This window comes from Antedon mediterranea, chromosome 7, assembly GCF_964355755.1.
Source record: "Antedon mediterranea chromosome 7, ecAntMedi1.1, whole genome shotgun sequence".
Classification (NCBI taxonomy): domain Eukaryota; kingdom Metazoa; phylum Echinodermata; class Crinoidea; order Comatulida; family Antedonidae; genus Antedon; species Antedon mediterranea.
In genome coordinates this window covers 16,419,676-16,434,119 of record NC_092676.1, presented here as the reverse complement: position 1 = coordinate 16,434,119, position 14,444 = coordinate 16,419,676, and the positions used below count along the sequence as shown (strand labels likewise).

The 14,444-nt window shown below is 32.0% G+C and overlaps 1 protein-coding gene across 3 annotated transcripts in view; it reads right to left on the bottom strand.

The window, feature by feature from the left end:
- Positions 1–14,444, bottom strand: part of LOC140055291 (protein still life, isoforms C/SIF type 2-like) — an 87,419-nt gene extending 72,975 nt beyond the window's left edge. For 2 of the 3 annotated variants that reach the window (XM_072100590.1, XM_072100591.1), the window contains exons 1-3: positions 14,180–14,444; positions 4,759–4,939; positions 3,636–3,693 (exon numbers count right to left, since the gene is read on the bottom strand). Coding sequence is in view for 1 of the 3 variants with exons in the window: in XM_072100593.1 (XP_071956694.1) it covers positions 3,636–3,658 (23 nt within the window). In the remaining 2 variants the exon portion in view is untranslated. The remainder of the gene's footprint in view (positions 1–3,635; positions 3,694–4,758; positions 4,940–14,179) is intronic. The other variant, XM_072100593.1, reaches the window with a different exon arrangement.

Sequence of the window (14,444 nt, the reverse complement as noted above, 5' to 3'; positions counted from 1 at the left end):
GTATGGCCACACAAATGTAAAATATAGGGATTTTGTCTCTTTCGACACAGTTCGTCACATTCAATAGAGCGCATACCGCGTAAACGGTATCAATTTTCTTCCAATTTTCAATATTTTATTACTAAAATAATTCCTTTTTAAACTTATGAACTTTTTTTTTTAATTTGAAAAGGTCATCATTTTCAAACAATTGAATAAACGTGAGTGGTGTAAAATAAAAAATAACCGTCAACTAAACCGTTTACAATGCTAATACCGTCAACTGTTGACACTTATTAAACGATTTTGATGTATTCCAGCTGTTCTTTACAATCGTTGTAGAGCAGCCTATTGTAGACTAAGCATAATAAATAACATGTGCGTGTTACGATGCGTTGGGCGATAGCCTAACTCGTCAACGTGACGAGTTCAAATCTAGTTATTGTTATTCTTCTTTCTGTAAAATTTTTGTTCATCAAATATCTCAAAAAGTTGAATAGCAATAATCACAAAAATTTAACAATGTCTTTCAAATACTTTAACTTATAGCCATAATAAGCTTTTCAGCGTGATCTCTCACCCGTGACGTCACGTATACGCCATTTTGTGAAATCACATTATCAATCATATATCCATAATTCATTATCACATATTTATGAAATTCACTACACGTAAACTTCAGGTCAAGGGTAAAGATATTAGCAAGTAAAAACGCGCGTGCACGTAGGGTCATGCGCGTGGAATCGCGCAGTAAAAATTTAAAAAGCTCAAAATTACGTTTTAATCAATTTAGAGCATGAATTAGGCCAATTGCGTGTTTCAAAAAATTACTGCGCAAAAAAAATATTTTGCGCGCGCGATACTTACAAAGCGTAAAAATTGCAATTTTTTTATACAAATCGCGTTCTACTCACCATCCTTAGTACATTCACCAAATTTGAGTCAGTTCCGACTTAAAATAACGCTATACGAGCAGGTTAAAAATAACAAAATGCGCAAATTAATTGCATCAAAGTGCTGAAAATGGTGAAAAATAAGGCCTTTTTAAAATGAATATAACTCTTCAGAATGGCAGGTGACCCCCAATTTTTTTAACTTATTCGGGAAGCCATTGGGTTGTAGATACATATTCATGTACACATTAGACGTACAAAATGGTATGACGTCATCAAATGGCCACTTCAATTTAAAAATTAGTAATTTTTATCTTTTTGTGTGGGTTATCACATTCAATAGAGCGCATCTCCGTTATTTGAGCCCGATTTTCGCCGAAATTTTAGTATGTGCTTGCTCAATTAATTATCTTTCTCAAGAGTTGTCAACATTTTTATTTTGTTGACGTCATCATGTGTAAAAACTTTAATAACCAAGGTCGTGTAATTTCAGCTACACCATACATTTGAATATGTTATAGCTCTTCAGAATTAAAGGTGACCTTGAAGATTATAATTTATTATGAAAGCTGAATAAATGTAGATATGAATTCATATAAAAATTAAGCCCATCGGATGTTGTGATGTTATCATATGGCCAGTTGAAGTTAAAACGTTGTTTTTAAATTTCTTTAGTCAAAGTTATACAAATTTCAAAGAGCGCGCATTGCGCTTCTACGTGTCAAATTATCTTCCAATCCTTATATTTATTTGCTCAATTCATTATCTTTCGAAATTGTCATCTTCGAGTTTATTTTGATAATTCCATCGTACCAAAAAATTTGAACATGATGTGGGTCCCGTAATTTCACCTATGCTACACTGTATATAGATATACAGTATATACTGTACATATTGTATATGACACATGATAGGCACAACTCAGCACTATAGCGTATATCAGGATGGTATACATCAACATTTTCCTATTGTATGTTAACGTACGTGCATGTTTAAAAAATATTAATGTCAGTAAAGCGATAAAAATGATCACCTATAATTCGTCAAAGTGACGAATTAAATTCTAGTTCCAAATTATGTTCTAAAGTATGGGAGGTAGGGGTGGGTTTATTCAAAGAGGGGCGTTTTTTCGAAAATAACTATGTTTTTATTTGTTTTAACACCTTCATTTTTTTCTCTATGATTTATAATTTATAGCACATCTTAATGCTAGAACTGTGTGAGATAGCCTTTACTGTAGCAGACAAAAGCCTAGGACTACATAATTAATTCAAAAAATGTAACAAACACATGACAGGCTCATTGCTACCATAAAGCTACAACAAAGAACTATTAACATTAAATTGAACATTAAGGTATGTTTCACACTTGTGTCAACCACATCAATCATGTTATTGTAGAAGATATCAATGACCATCAATACAGCACAATAAACATTCCACTTTCCATAAAATTAATGTTTATCTTACACAATAAACTTCACAAAGATGTACAGTAGATGAATTTGTATGGATGTATCTACGCATGTGTGCCACTGTTAAAAAAGTATTGTTCCAAATAAATATTATTATTATTAACAAATTGCTGAACATATTAATCACACCATTTGCACTGCAGAAACGGTTTCTATGTATTTGTTTTTTAATAATCTACAGTATAATATTATTATTGAATATTCATTATTTATTTTATTATTAAATAATAATATAATAATAAATTATTAATACACTTTATATATTTTTTTTTTCTGTTTTTCATTCTATTTTAATCTATGTTTTAATTCATCTTATTCTTCTGTATTTATTTTTTTTGTAAAAATAAACATTATATCTGTAATAGTTCAATGACCGGATAACTTCACAGAACATAGGCATGTTGAAATCCTGGTAGTGTTGACAGAAGTCAACTGTATATTTTAGGAAGAGTACTGTACAAACCTCAAAACAAACATACTCCTTGGTTTATGGTTTACAACATTGTTTACACCTTAAATGCCAATCATGAAAGTATTCAAGAACTCATTTAAGTATCCATTATTATGAATGTACTGTACTTATTGTATATGACACAGCCCACTGCAGGATGAAGGCCTCCCCAAATTGAACTCGTCCTTTTCTGCTCTAACATCTCATTTCTTCTATTATCATACTTTAATACGCTACAGATCATGGATTTTGGAGGTAAATCCACGATTGGATGCAATAGTACTGTAGTAGCTAGTATTATATTTAAAATAATGAATGTTTATGAGTGAAATGGTACAAATAATTTCATAATGTGAAAACATAACACATTTAACCTTAAATGTTTCGCTGAATGCTATTTCAGTTTCCAAAATGGAAAGGTTATGATGTTGGCCAAGGAACATGTACAATAATAAGCACAGTATATGAAAACACACGTTCAATATCACATGGGTGAATGCAAATGTGTAATGATTGAACCTAGACATAAGGGTGTGAAAGACAAGTACACACCTAATAAGCAACACTGTAAGCTAATCAACCAAGTCTAAATACACAGTAGCAACTCATATCAATTATCTCCTTTAGCCTCCTTAATAAACATGATATTCACAACAAGTTGTCAACACAACATTGATTTAACACTCTCTCAAGCAATCAAAGGATCAGTGAAGTACAGTATGTGTCTATCATACAGATTAAACCAATTATGAATGTCCATCTTCTACTTCCTTATGTATACACAGTGATATTAATACTTTAGTCATAGGATTTAGTATTTTACATCGTTTATTCTTACCTGGTATGTAATGGATAAACCATATTATCATCAAAATATCATAGTAATACTTGCTAATCTGAAGAAAAAAAAATACATGCTGGAATTCAGTGAATTTATTTAAATGAGAAGTAAATACATGACAACTGTTCAGGTAAAGAAATCCATCAGACATGGAGTCATTCTTTTATAAAAAGCAAGAGACATTGATAATTACACAACCTGACTAAAAAAATAGAGTGAATGAAAGGCTTAGAATTCTTGGAATTTGGAATACTGTCTTTACTATCTTGGTCCACGTTAAGTGAGCTCAGACAAACAAAACCAATTAACTATACTGTAAATATGATCAGTTTGTTCTACTTAAACATTATGCACCGAAATTAAGAAAGTGAATAATGTACTACTAACATCACAGTGTAAAGGCCATACTATAATATTCCAATGCTACAGTAAACTTTGAACAGTGCTTCTACTAGTTAAAGTTTAAAGGAATAGAAATTATGAAAAAGTAAAAAATATATAATAATAAATAGCATAGGATTTAAGATTATTATCAATATCATTATTATAGTTAAATACACTACATAAAAGGAACTGTACTTTGTAACCTTTCCTGTCAATTTGTCTTTAAAATAGATACAAATGTACAAATATGCATTGTATAACTGTATTGTAGCATTTGAAATTACTTTGATAGATAATGCCATTGTAGTTCCATTCAGTATTTTGATCTTTATTAACGTTATTTTTAGCTGTAAAAGTCACAAAGATGTTCCAATTAAAATATAAAGTGATAACTACACTTCATAATCAACAATTTATAGTTCAACACATTGCAACAAGTTAACAGAAATCATTACACAATTACATTCAAGCAGGGATACCTGGTTTTATGTCTTTCTGACATGATGGCAGTATCACAATACTGTACTGTAGTATAAGGTAGACTTCGAGTGATCATCAGTATTTTCAGTGGCTATACTATAGGTGACACAAGACTTTCTAAACACACCTACCTAAATAATTGACTGAACTTTCCCACAGACAATTGAACTAATCAACAGCCCCAATTGAACAGAATTGTTAAATCTATTGTTTTGTCAAAGTTTTAAAATGTTTGTAGAATTATGTCAAATCTTACCCCCTGATTTGGCACTCTTTCAAAATGTCACCTTTTCGTTTCCAAGATGTCTAGCTAGCAAACATGTCCGTGTCACTTCCAAGACGTCAATGTAATGCGTTCCTTTGCAGCTGGGTAATCACAGTAAGCAGGTGTGATAGAATCAAACGCCTTATATCATTCACAGATATTGTTCATGTCACTATTCAAAAATAGAATCAAAACTCATAATAGTACTGTACATATTAATCACTAATGTGCATACTGTAGACTGACATAGATTACAGTACTATACAGTACATTGATAAACTGTCATGTCTACAGAGTTCAAAACTTTCTATATCAATTTTAGTAGGCTTGATGAAAAATTTCCAAAGCAAATACTGTAGAAAGTTTCAGTAGTTTAAACATGTTAAAACACCGGCTGTAAGCATATTTATTGTTTCTGAACATGTGCAGAATTATTTTAGACTTGGAAACTTTGTACAGTACTATACAGTAGTTGCTTAAGGCTGGTGTACACTGATCACACGCAAAGCTAAGAATGCTCGTGAATCATGGTCTCAAATTTTACATCGCTGACACAACATCTTCATCTGACTGATGACATCACACATAGCCCTTATGATCCTTGTGATTAGAGTGGTCAGATTGAAGTGAATTTTTAGGCGAAAACAAAAAAGTTGTCCATGGAGTAACTCTAACAAATTAACGCGCAGAGTCTTCCATTTCCATATTTACTGCATTTAAGTTGAGAATGAACAACAACTACGAGTTCGATTTGATGTTCACACCAGAATTGTCCGTCGCGACAAAATCACGGTTTAAATTGATACTTGACACGTGGCTCTTTGTGTAAATTGTTCGATGTGCACCGGCCTTTAGCACGTTGCGAGTATATACAGTAGTAAAAACATGTACTGTATCGTCTTCATAATTGGTCAGCATGCTTTGTTTTGACACTTGTACAGTACAGTGGAAAACCAAAAAGAAGAGCTTTACATGCTACATTAATTTGTCAAAAATTATTATGCGACTTAGAAAAGAAAGGGGAATTACTAATAATAACTAAAATTCAATACTTTGAATTTAAAGTGTATCGGTAATTTTATGTGTTCATCAGAAAAATATCAGCAAAATTTTTTGTGAATTTACAAGGATTAACCTAAAATGAGAACTAAACCTATCTATTGGCAGTTTGTACAACCAGACCGATGTGATTAAAGTTGAAGCATTTGGAATTTCAATTCATAACACGTGGGAATATTTTATTTAACATTTTAAAACTATGTTACTTTACTTATTATACTATTTATGTCATTATACCTTTAGGACAAATGGCCACTCAAATTAAATCACATGTACTAAAGTATATTCGGAAATGTCATTATAAATCATATTTTTTAAATAAAACAATTATTAAAGATGTACTGTATTGTCCTCCTGAAAAAAAAAACTAATTCAAACATTTAAATTTGTTGACTTTGCCATGTCGCATAATAAATATTCACATTGACCAAAAATGTGTACAAATTTAAAAAACTGTGACATCACACGTAATATTAATAATATTATAATTTTTAATAATTCACACAATTCTGAATGATCAGAACAGAGTACAGTAGCCATACTGTATCAGGAGTATCAAAATACTGTACGTTCTACTGTATCTACGAAGCTACTTCGTAGGAAAAGTTGCAGTATTTTCTTTCTGTTACTACATTCAAAGTTTGCAGAATTTAAACTGAAACATGTCTACTTTCGTTCGTTGGGTAATTATCCAACATTTGAAACACTGGTCAGACAATCAATATTACTTTCACTTAACTTTTTGAACAATGAAACTGTCTAATTCTTGAATCTTATTTTGACGTTCAAAATTACTTCCCTGAATACATTTTAGAGCTACTGTGCTGGTCAGGTAAACTACAGTAGAGAATAAGAGGGACTTTATGATATGCGCAAGTCGACTGGCATGTCTGCCAAATTTGAAAACATATTCAGTGGCATTTTGCTGTTCAGTCTCTGAACTGAGTATGAGTGAACAATGACGTCATACTGTAGCACTACTGTACTAAAATTATTGCGGAGAATGAGTTGCAATGATTTTCTGAGAATGTACTGTAGTAAAGCAGGCCTTTCAGTTGAATTATATTCACATTACAAACTGAGGTAAATTATCGTTGATGTTTAACCCACACACAAATAAAACTGAACGTCCCCATGAGTTATGTTATTCTCGTAAACGCAACATTTAACATTGAAATATGACGCGCATACAAAAACAGTGATACATAAAATTACATAAAGCAATCAAAAACATTAAAATGGAATAGTACAGTATTAAAAGTATGTCACCTGGACTGCTTTCTTATGTTTGAATCTAATAACCCTAGACATCAGTGTATAGTAAGCGTGGTTGTTCAGTACATGACCCAAAGTTTAAGGGTTCCAGTCTTTAACTAACAAGAGGAACTATATTGTCAATGAGTATATTCAGTTCAATTATTGGCTGGGGTTGGCTATCTTCATCAATACTGCATTTTCAAACTTATTATTCAGTGTATTTAACTTTAAAAGACATAAAATAAAAAAAGTAAATGTAAGATTTGCTGAGGCAAACATGTAAAACATGTTTACCGCGACTCTTCAATTTTCCTCAAGATATCTAATCAATTACATGGATTGAAGAGTGACTGGAAAGCTCTACTTGTACAAGACTTTAATGAGATGAAAATCTTGTACAGTACTTACCAAATATTGAATCTTGTTATAAATGAAGTCAGAAATATCCACTTTTAGTATCTCATTACAAATAAACTGGCGTAATTTAACAAAATTCCAATTTCATAATAATTTCTTTTTCATTTCCTTCTTTTTAATTCTGAATAAACTCAGTTGAGACAACTGATAGTGATACAGTATTTGCTGTAAACTAAATAAATGCAAAGCCTTTTTCAGAGCTATGACAGTATGTTCGTAACATATCTTGACAGTTTTTACATTGCCACAGTATATTAATACAGACGTACATTAATTAAACATTAATTTAAAGATGTATTGTCCCTTTGACTAATTCCAAAAACAATTTTTTTTTTTAATTTTGAAAAAAAGTGGGTCATTTTTGAAGTATCATAATAGTTATTAACTTTCACCAAAAATTAGTCGAAAAAAAAAAAAATTTAACCGAAATACAGATGTTTTTTTGTTCAAAAATTAACTTTGACTGGAAGTCAAAGTTTTCAATCAAAACATATCTCATAATGCAACGCACTTATTTGGCTACTCTGTATGCATAATCATAAAACTTTCTCGCGATCTGTGTGAAAACACCTTCTCAACCGTGACAAGTTGTAAACAATCCTAATTAGCATCATGCATAATGCAGCATACTCATGGTTTGAAATCTTTGTTTACTTTTGCTTGCGACGATTTCCCAGACGAAATGTAATCTAATTAATTTACCTGTTAATTATGTAAAATTGTTGTTTTTGGCTCGAATTTTCGACTTAAAGTGAATAACTTTAATATTACTTTGATATGGCCAATTTAAATTTAGAATATTTTTTTTTTCATTTTTCGTGTTTCAAGAGACAATACATCTTTAAAATAGTCATGATAAAAAAAGTTTTACATTTAAATACAGTAGATTTCAAAATGGATTAATAAACATTTTTGTACAGTAAAAAGTCTGAAATGGCATTAAAATTAATAATTTCTTGGAAAAAGTCTCAACGCTTAACATGCATAGGTTGGTACACGAAAATTCTATCTGGTGTACCACTGTATACTGTAGTTTTACAGTTTATCTAATTTGTTATCTGCTATCTGATGACAGCCATATTTTGATGTGTTCTTTCCATAGGGCCTGTTTCTGCTGCATATCCTCAAAATACAGTATAAAAATATGATATATTTTATACCATATTTTTAATACCCCGTTTCTGCTAGAAGTACTATCTTGGGTGATCATGTTAAAATTCATCTTTTTTACCCAACCTGCCTTTCGATGTGCCAAACTGGAGACAAGAATTATTCCTTCATTGCCTGAATTAGAATTTGTTATCTTTGGCGATGTTTTAGCCTCTGCTTTCACAGTCTTTGTCTCTTATTTCAATGACTTTCTAAATGTGGCTGTCCTGTTTGTTCCTTTTTAATTTTTCCAAAATCTTTGTTTCCCCAACAGGGAAAATTTTCATTTAAAAATTTTGTTTAGCAATATTGCTAATCAAACTGATTTTTAAGTCGAGAAACATAGTTTTGTATTGTATTTTTTGCTACACAATTTTCAAAATGTGTAGCAATAAGGTTGTTTTGTATAGCTTTTTGCTACGCTACACTGGCGAAAATGTTCCCTGGGCAGATTATTTGCAAATGTTGTGATGTTGTTCCTTACTTTAGTTGACTATTTTATTGGCAGCAGAAAAGGGTACCCAAAATACTGTATAAATTTATAAATACCGTATTGTATCCACAATGAGCACCGTTTTTGCCAAAAATATACTGTATATACGGTATACTTGGCAGCCAAAACAGGGCCATAGTGGCTCGCTTTTTAGGTGTGATACTGTTGGGCATTGCTTGCTATACAGTTTAATCATACACCATTGACTGTTTTTGGTACTGAATACTACCTGTACTGTACCACAACTGATTAACACAGTAGTTTTACCTACTGAAATGTTTGTTTCAAATGATGATAATTATAAACTTGATAAAAATAAAACCATAAAATACACAATACAATTTTAAAATAATTGATTTTAATAGTTTTCAATTTGACTGTTGGCAATTCATGTACTGTATAATAGTCATTGATTATTATTCTTTAGTATCCTGAATGTGTAGCAATAACATTAGAAGGTATTCTGAGAAACATACCTATCATATGATACATAGCCATCATTACTGTACATACTGTACCATGATCTGGATTTTAAAACAAAGTCTGATGAGCCTAGTGCCATCAATATTGATGCCAATCAATAGAGAGTTGTCTTGAAATAACAAACAGAGAATCAGTAATTAATACAAAAGGTAATATGAAGGTCAAACTCTGTCTTTTGAAGTACTGTACAGGTCATGGCCAACACAAAGCATTCATTATAGACCACAATTTTAACAATCTTTTTAATTAGAGAAAAATATTATACACAATAACAAAATTTTACTATACTGTAGCATTTTATAATGTATTAGTTTTAAAAGATTAATCGGGACAGCAGTTTTGGCCATGACCGAGCGAGTAATAAAAACTGTACAGTATGCAATATACTTGGTCTGAAAAATGTTTAGCCTTTTTAAAATAATAAGTTCACAACACACCATTGCCATTTTTTGACTTTTTATTACAATTTTTATAAACAATTTATGTACTAAGCTATAGTGGGATTTGCTACAGTATTGCTATTACTGCAATAATAGTTTTGATGTTAAACAATAACAGAGCCTATATTTGTGAAATTTGTTGTTTTCCAGTAATTATGATGATTAAATTGTGATTCAACAAACAAATGAATAGATCTACTTTCTTAGTACATCTTGTTCATATCTAAATTTTCAGCACAATGCTTCATAATCTGGGTGGATCACCTAAGTAAAATAAATCTTTATAGTAAGGTAAATAAATGTACCAATGCTAATATTTTCCATAATTTTCAGTACTTCTACAGTATTTTACTAAATACAAAACCATCAAGATATTTATAAATATTTAATTCAGATTAAATTTTAATTAGATTGAAAAGAAATGAAGATATTGTCTAGAAACAAAGTCTATAAAGACAGTAGGTGTTCACATCAAACTCTTACAATATCCAATTTACATTAAAAAAATAACTGTACTGTACAATGTTAATGTCTGTGAAGTAAATATTGGCATAAAGCCAGAAAAAATAATATAAAATAAATGTTACTGTATATTAATATTTGATAATACAGTATGAATCATAATCAACTCTATTGTTAAACTGTTGCTGTTGTCAGGATATCTGGATTAGTTTAGGTTAATGTTATAATACAAAAAACCACCACAAAACAGAGCCTACCTTCCTGACCATCTATTTAATATCAACCTCAAACAACATTGCACTTTTCTATTTACTGTTAACAAGTGTATCCACAAAATTAATGTTGGGTTTTTGGTAAGCAGGAAAAAGGGAATACTGTAGAATTATGGTGGAACTAACATAAAATTTGTGTTTCCTTGAATAGCTTGACCACATACCGTGTACATTATTTAATTTATTCTTAAACCTGCTATTTAAACATGGTATCTGAAATACAGTACCATAAATATAGCCTCTTATTAATATTATTGTTATGATCAAATTTAGAATAATTAATAATAGTTATATGATGCATAGTGTTTATTTGGTGGGAGGTACCTGTATTGTTAAATACATTGTTAAAACCTGTATAAAGCCTGGGGTCATTGTAGACAGGCAAACATGCGGAAGACACAATGCTGATCGCATATAAACAAAGCAAGCATGCTAAGTTATTGTATGCATGAAAATAAGTGGAAGAACTCAACACGGCTCGCGTACAAACGTGGTGGAGAAGCAGTCAGCTTTAGCACCTGGTTACGCTGGCACGCTTGATGAATGCAATGCTCGATTCATTCAGGCTAGCAAATATCAATTACAGATGATTCAAGGTTTAATTATGCAGGTACGGAATGGAAAAGACCATTGTTAACACATCAACCCCTTTTTACTCTACACCGGCAAGAAACAAACCTGAATTGTATCCAGATAAATTTACTTTGATTTTTAGTAACCTGTGATTGACATGGATTGTGTGTGTCTGCGTTTACGTTCATTTCTTTGATAAATCAATTAAATAAGTAGAAAATAAAATAGAGAAAATAAAAAAAAATACAATTTTCAACATACTGTAAATGTTAAGAACAATAAAATGTTTACGACTGTACTGTTGGCATGTTGATTTTAAAGGTAAACTAGACCAACAACTAGACCAACAACTTTTTTAAAGCGCTTTTCTCTGACAGCAAATTCTTTTATTTTGCTACTACTGGAGTATTTTTATTTAAAGATTATTTCCCCCAAAAAACATCAAAAATGAATATACAGTACTAAAATAAAACTTTACAATACAGGTAGGCCATTTTGCAGTTTTAATAAAGTTATTCAATTCTAAATAATTTTTTTTTCCATGATCTTTGAACTCAAGTAAATGTCAGTTTCAATCTTGCAATATAAAGTCAAACAGAAAACAAGTGTGAATTTCCTGGCAAGATATGTAAATGCAAAAAAACATTAAATAAATCAAGTCAGTAAAATGAAATCAAGATTTATGATGGAGAAAGCTAAGGGTTACAGAGTAGCATTGATGCATGATCAGAATGTGAACCTTTCACAAGCAAACAGAATACACAGAATTATTTTGCATTCAGATTAGTACATTACAGTACTACAGAACTTTGGAAAACTGATTTTATGTGCATACAAGAACAAAATATTCATACTACAGTAATTCGGGGAAAACAACCACCACAAGATGACCCAGGAAAGACCATTGTTAGCACAATAGACCCAAGTACTCAAGAGACACTGAGAACATGAGAAACAAGAACTATTTTAAACAGTTAAAACAGCCTGGGCTGATTGCTTTCATGTACAGTATGGTTTTCCCCATCCACAAGATTTTTATTTTAAGCAGAAAGGTTGAGCTGCATTAGTCTTAAATGTTAGAATTAAATGCTGTGTCAATGTCATTAATGCTAATAATACAATTAGCAGTAATTATAATCATAACAAAGGATATTACTCTTGGGAAATAATGTACTTAACAGTTTACTAGCAAAGGTCATAAACACTTTTTTCGATACTGAAAACACTTTCACTGCCTTGTATTGATTTGCTAATCTCTCTCCTTTTCATCTCTCTTTTGGTGGAAACTTAATTTTTAAATTGGTTTTTAATTTCACTGTGACATAGGACCATTACAAGTCAGTACTGCTTTGGAAGTGCAGGCGCCATTTATTTTAACGACGAGATGAGTCTTCATTTGATACAGTAGCATCGGGCGTATGCGTAGTTTTTAGGTCGTTGGGAGAACATGAAACAAGTTTAATCTTCCGACGAGACGACTCGTAAGGCCTCGTTGTATGGCGCAGTCAGAGTTGGCCCCTAACACAACAATAAAAAGTGTTTTAAATTAATGGGATGCTTGCAGTTCTTACTGTATATAAATCTGAAATATGACAATATTATTACAATTGTGCAGCAAATTAGATTAGTACAACTTTAGTTCAAACATTCAGCCGCTGCCAGCAGTAATGCAGCAGGTATAGTTCCCACTAGAGGAGAGAAATAGTAACGCAAGGATGTACATGTACGCAACACGAGTTTGATTAATTCAAATAATCCATCGATGTTTTTGTGATTGGTCAAATAATTTCATTTACAGGCTCTCTTTCTTTGTGCGCGTTACATACTATTTCTAGTGAGCATACAGTATGTTTAGTCAATGGTGTATAGAGGCCTAGCCTAGGTGCAAAAGTACAGTGGCCTAATGGCCGATCGTCCAGTGTTTTCAGAACCACGTTGGGCCCGATCGTCTTACCAGTTGGTCCCGATCGTCTTAGCGTTGGGCCCGATAGTCTTTTGTGTTATATAAAATAATGTGCCACATTTCATTCCTAGTGCTTAGTGTCAACGTGCTTTTCTTGCGTAAATAAGATTTTAATTAAAAAGGTTATAAATTAGATTTTTTCTGATTTTATCATAATTTCCCCTAATTAACACAACTGGTTTTAAGAATTTCTTACCAATACTCTCGATTTATGAATAAATGTGATTGATTTTGATTGTTATTATTGTGTTTGTATTGATTCGCGTATTTATTTATTTTTTATTTTCCGAGAATGTTTTGGGCCCGATCGTCTTGTTTGTTGTGCCCGATCGTCTGGGCCCGATCGTCTTTCACCCTTGATGCGCCCGATTGTCTCACGATTTGGGCCCGATCGTCCGTGGTCCCGATCGTCTGATAACCACCAAGTACCAATATAGGCCTACTAGGCCTATATATAATAAGGCCTAGCCTACCTAGTAGGCTAGGCTATAGTGTGTGTTTTGTTTAAACAGACATTAGCCTAGGGCTAGACCCTCGATGCCATGGCTACTTGATAATTCAAGTAGACTAGAGTAGGCCTACAGTAACTAGCCTAGAGGCTAGGCCAATCCTAGATTTTTAGTTTTTTCTACTGCCACCACCACTGCCTCTGGCACTCTGGTAGTTTGTGTGCGGTGGACTGGCTCAGCGAATTGGGATGCTTCTCCACATAAACACAACACACTTGAGATGAGATACCGGGCCCAGATGTTATAATTGATTGAGCATGACTAGCTAGGCCTAGGCCTATGCATATCCAACTTTCGTTGAGCTTTTCTCTTGTGTATCGTAATCTTTATCTTACCTTCTAAAATGAATGCCTAAATATTCCAATATCTTATCAACAACCTCTAGGATTTGCTTGATAAAAAAGACACTGCACGGTAACCGTTTCTACCACACGGCTGGATTTTTAGTTTACAGTACATTCATGCTATGGCGCTACGCCAGATCCGATATTTCAGATACGTTTGTTGAAGTGAAAGTAAATTTAAGCGTTCTGATTGGATAAATCTTAATTTATTAATCGCACTGATTGGACGTGTTTTATCAGACCTGTTGAAATACCT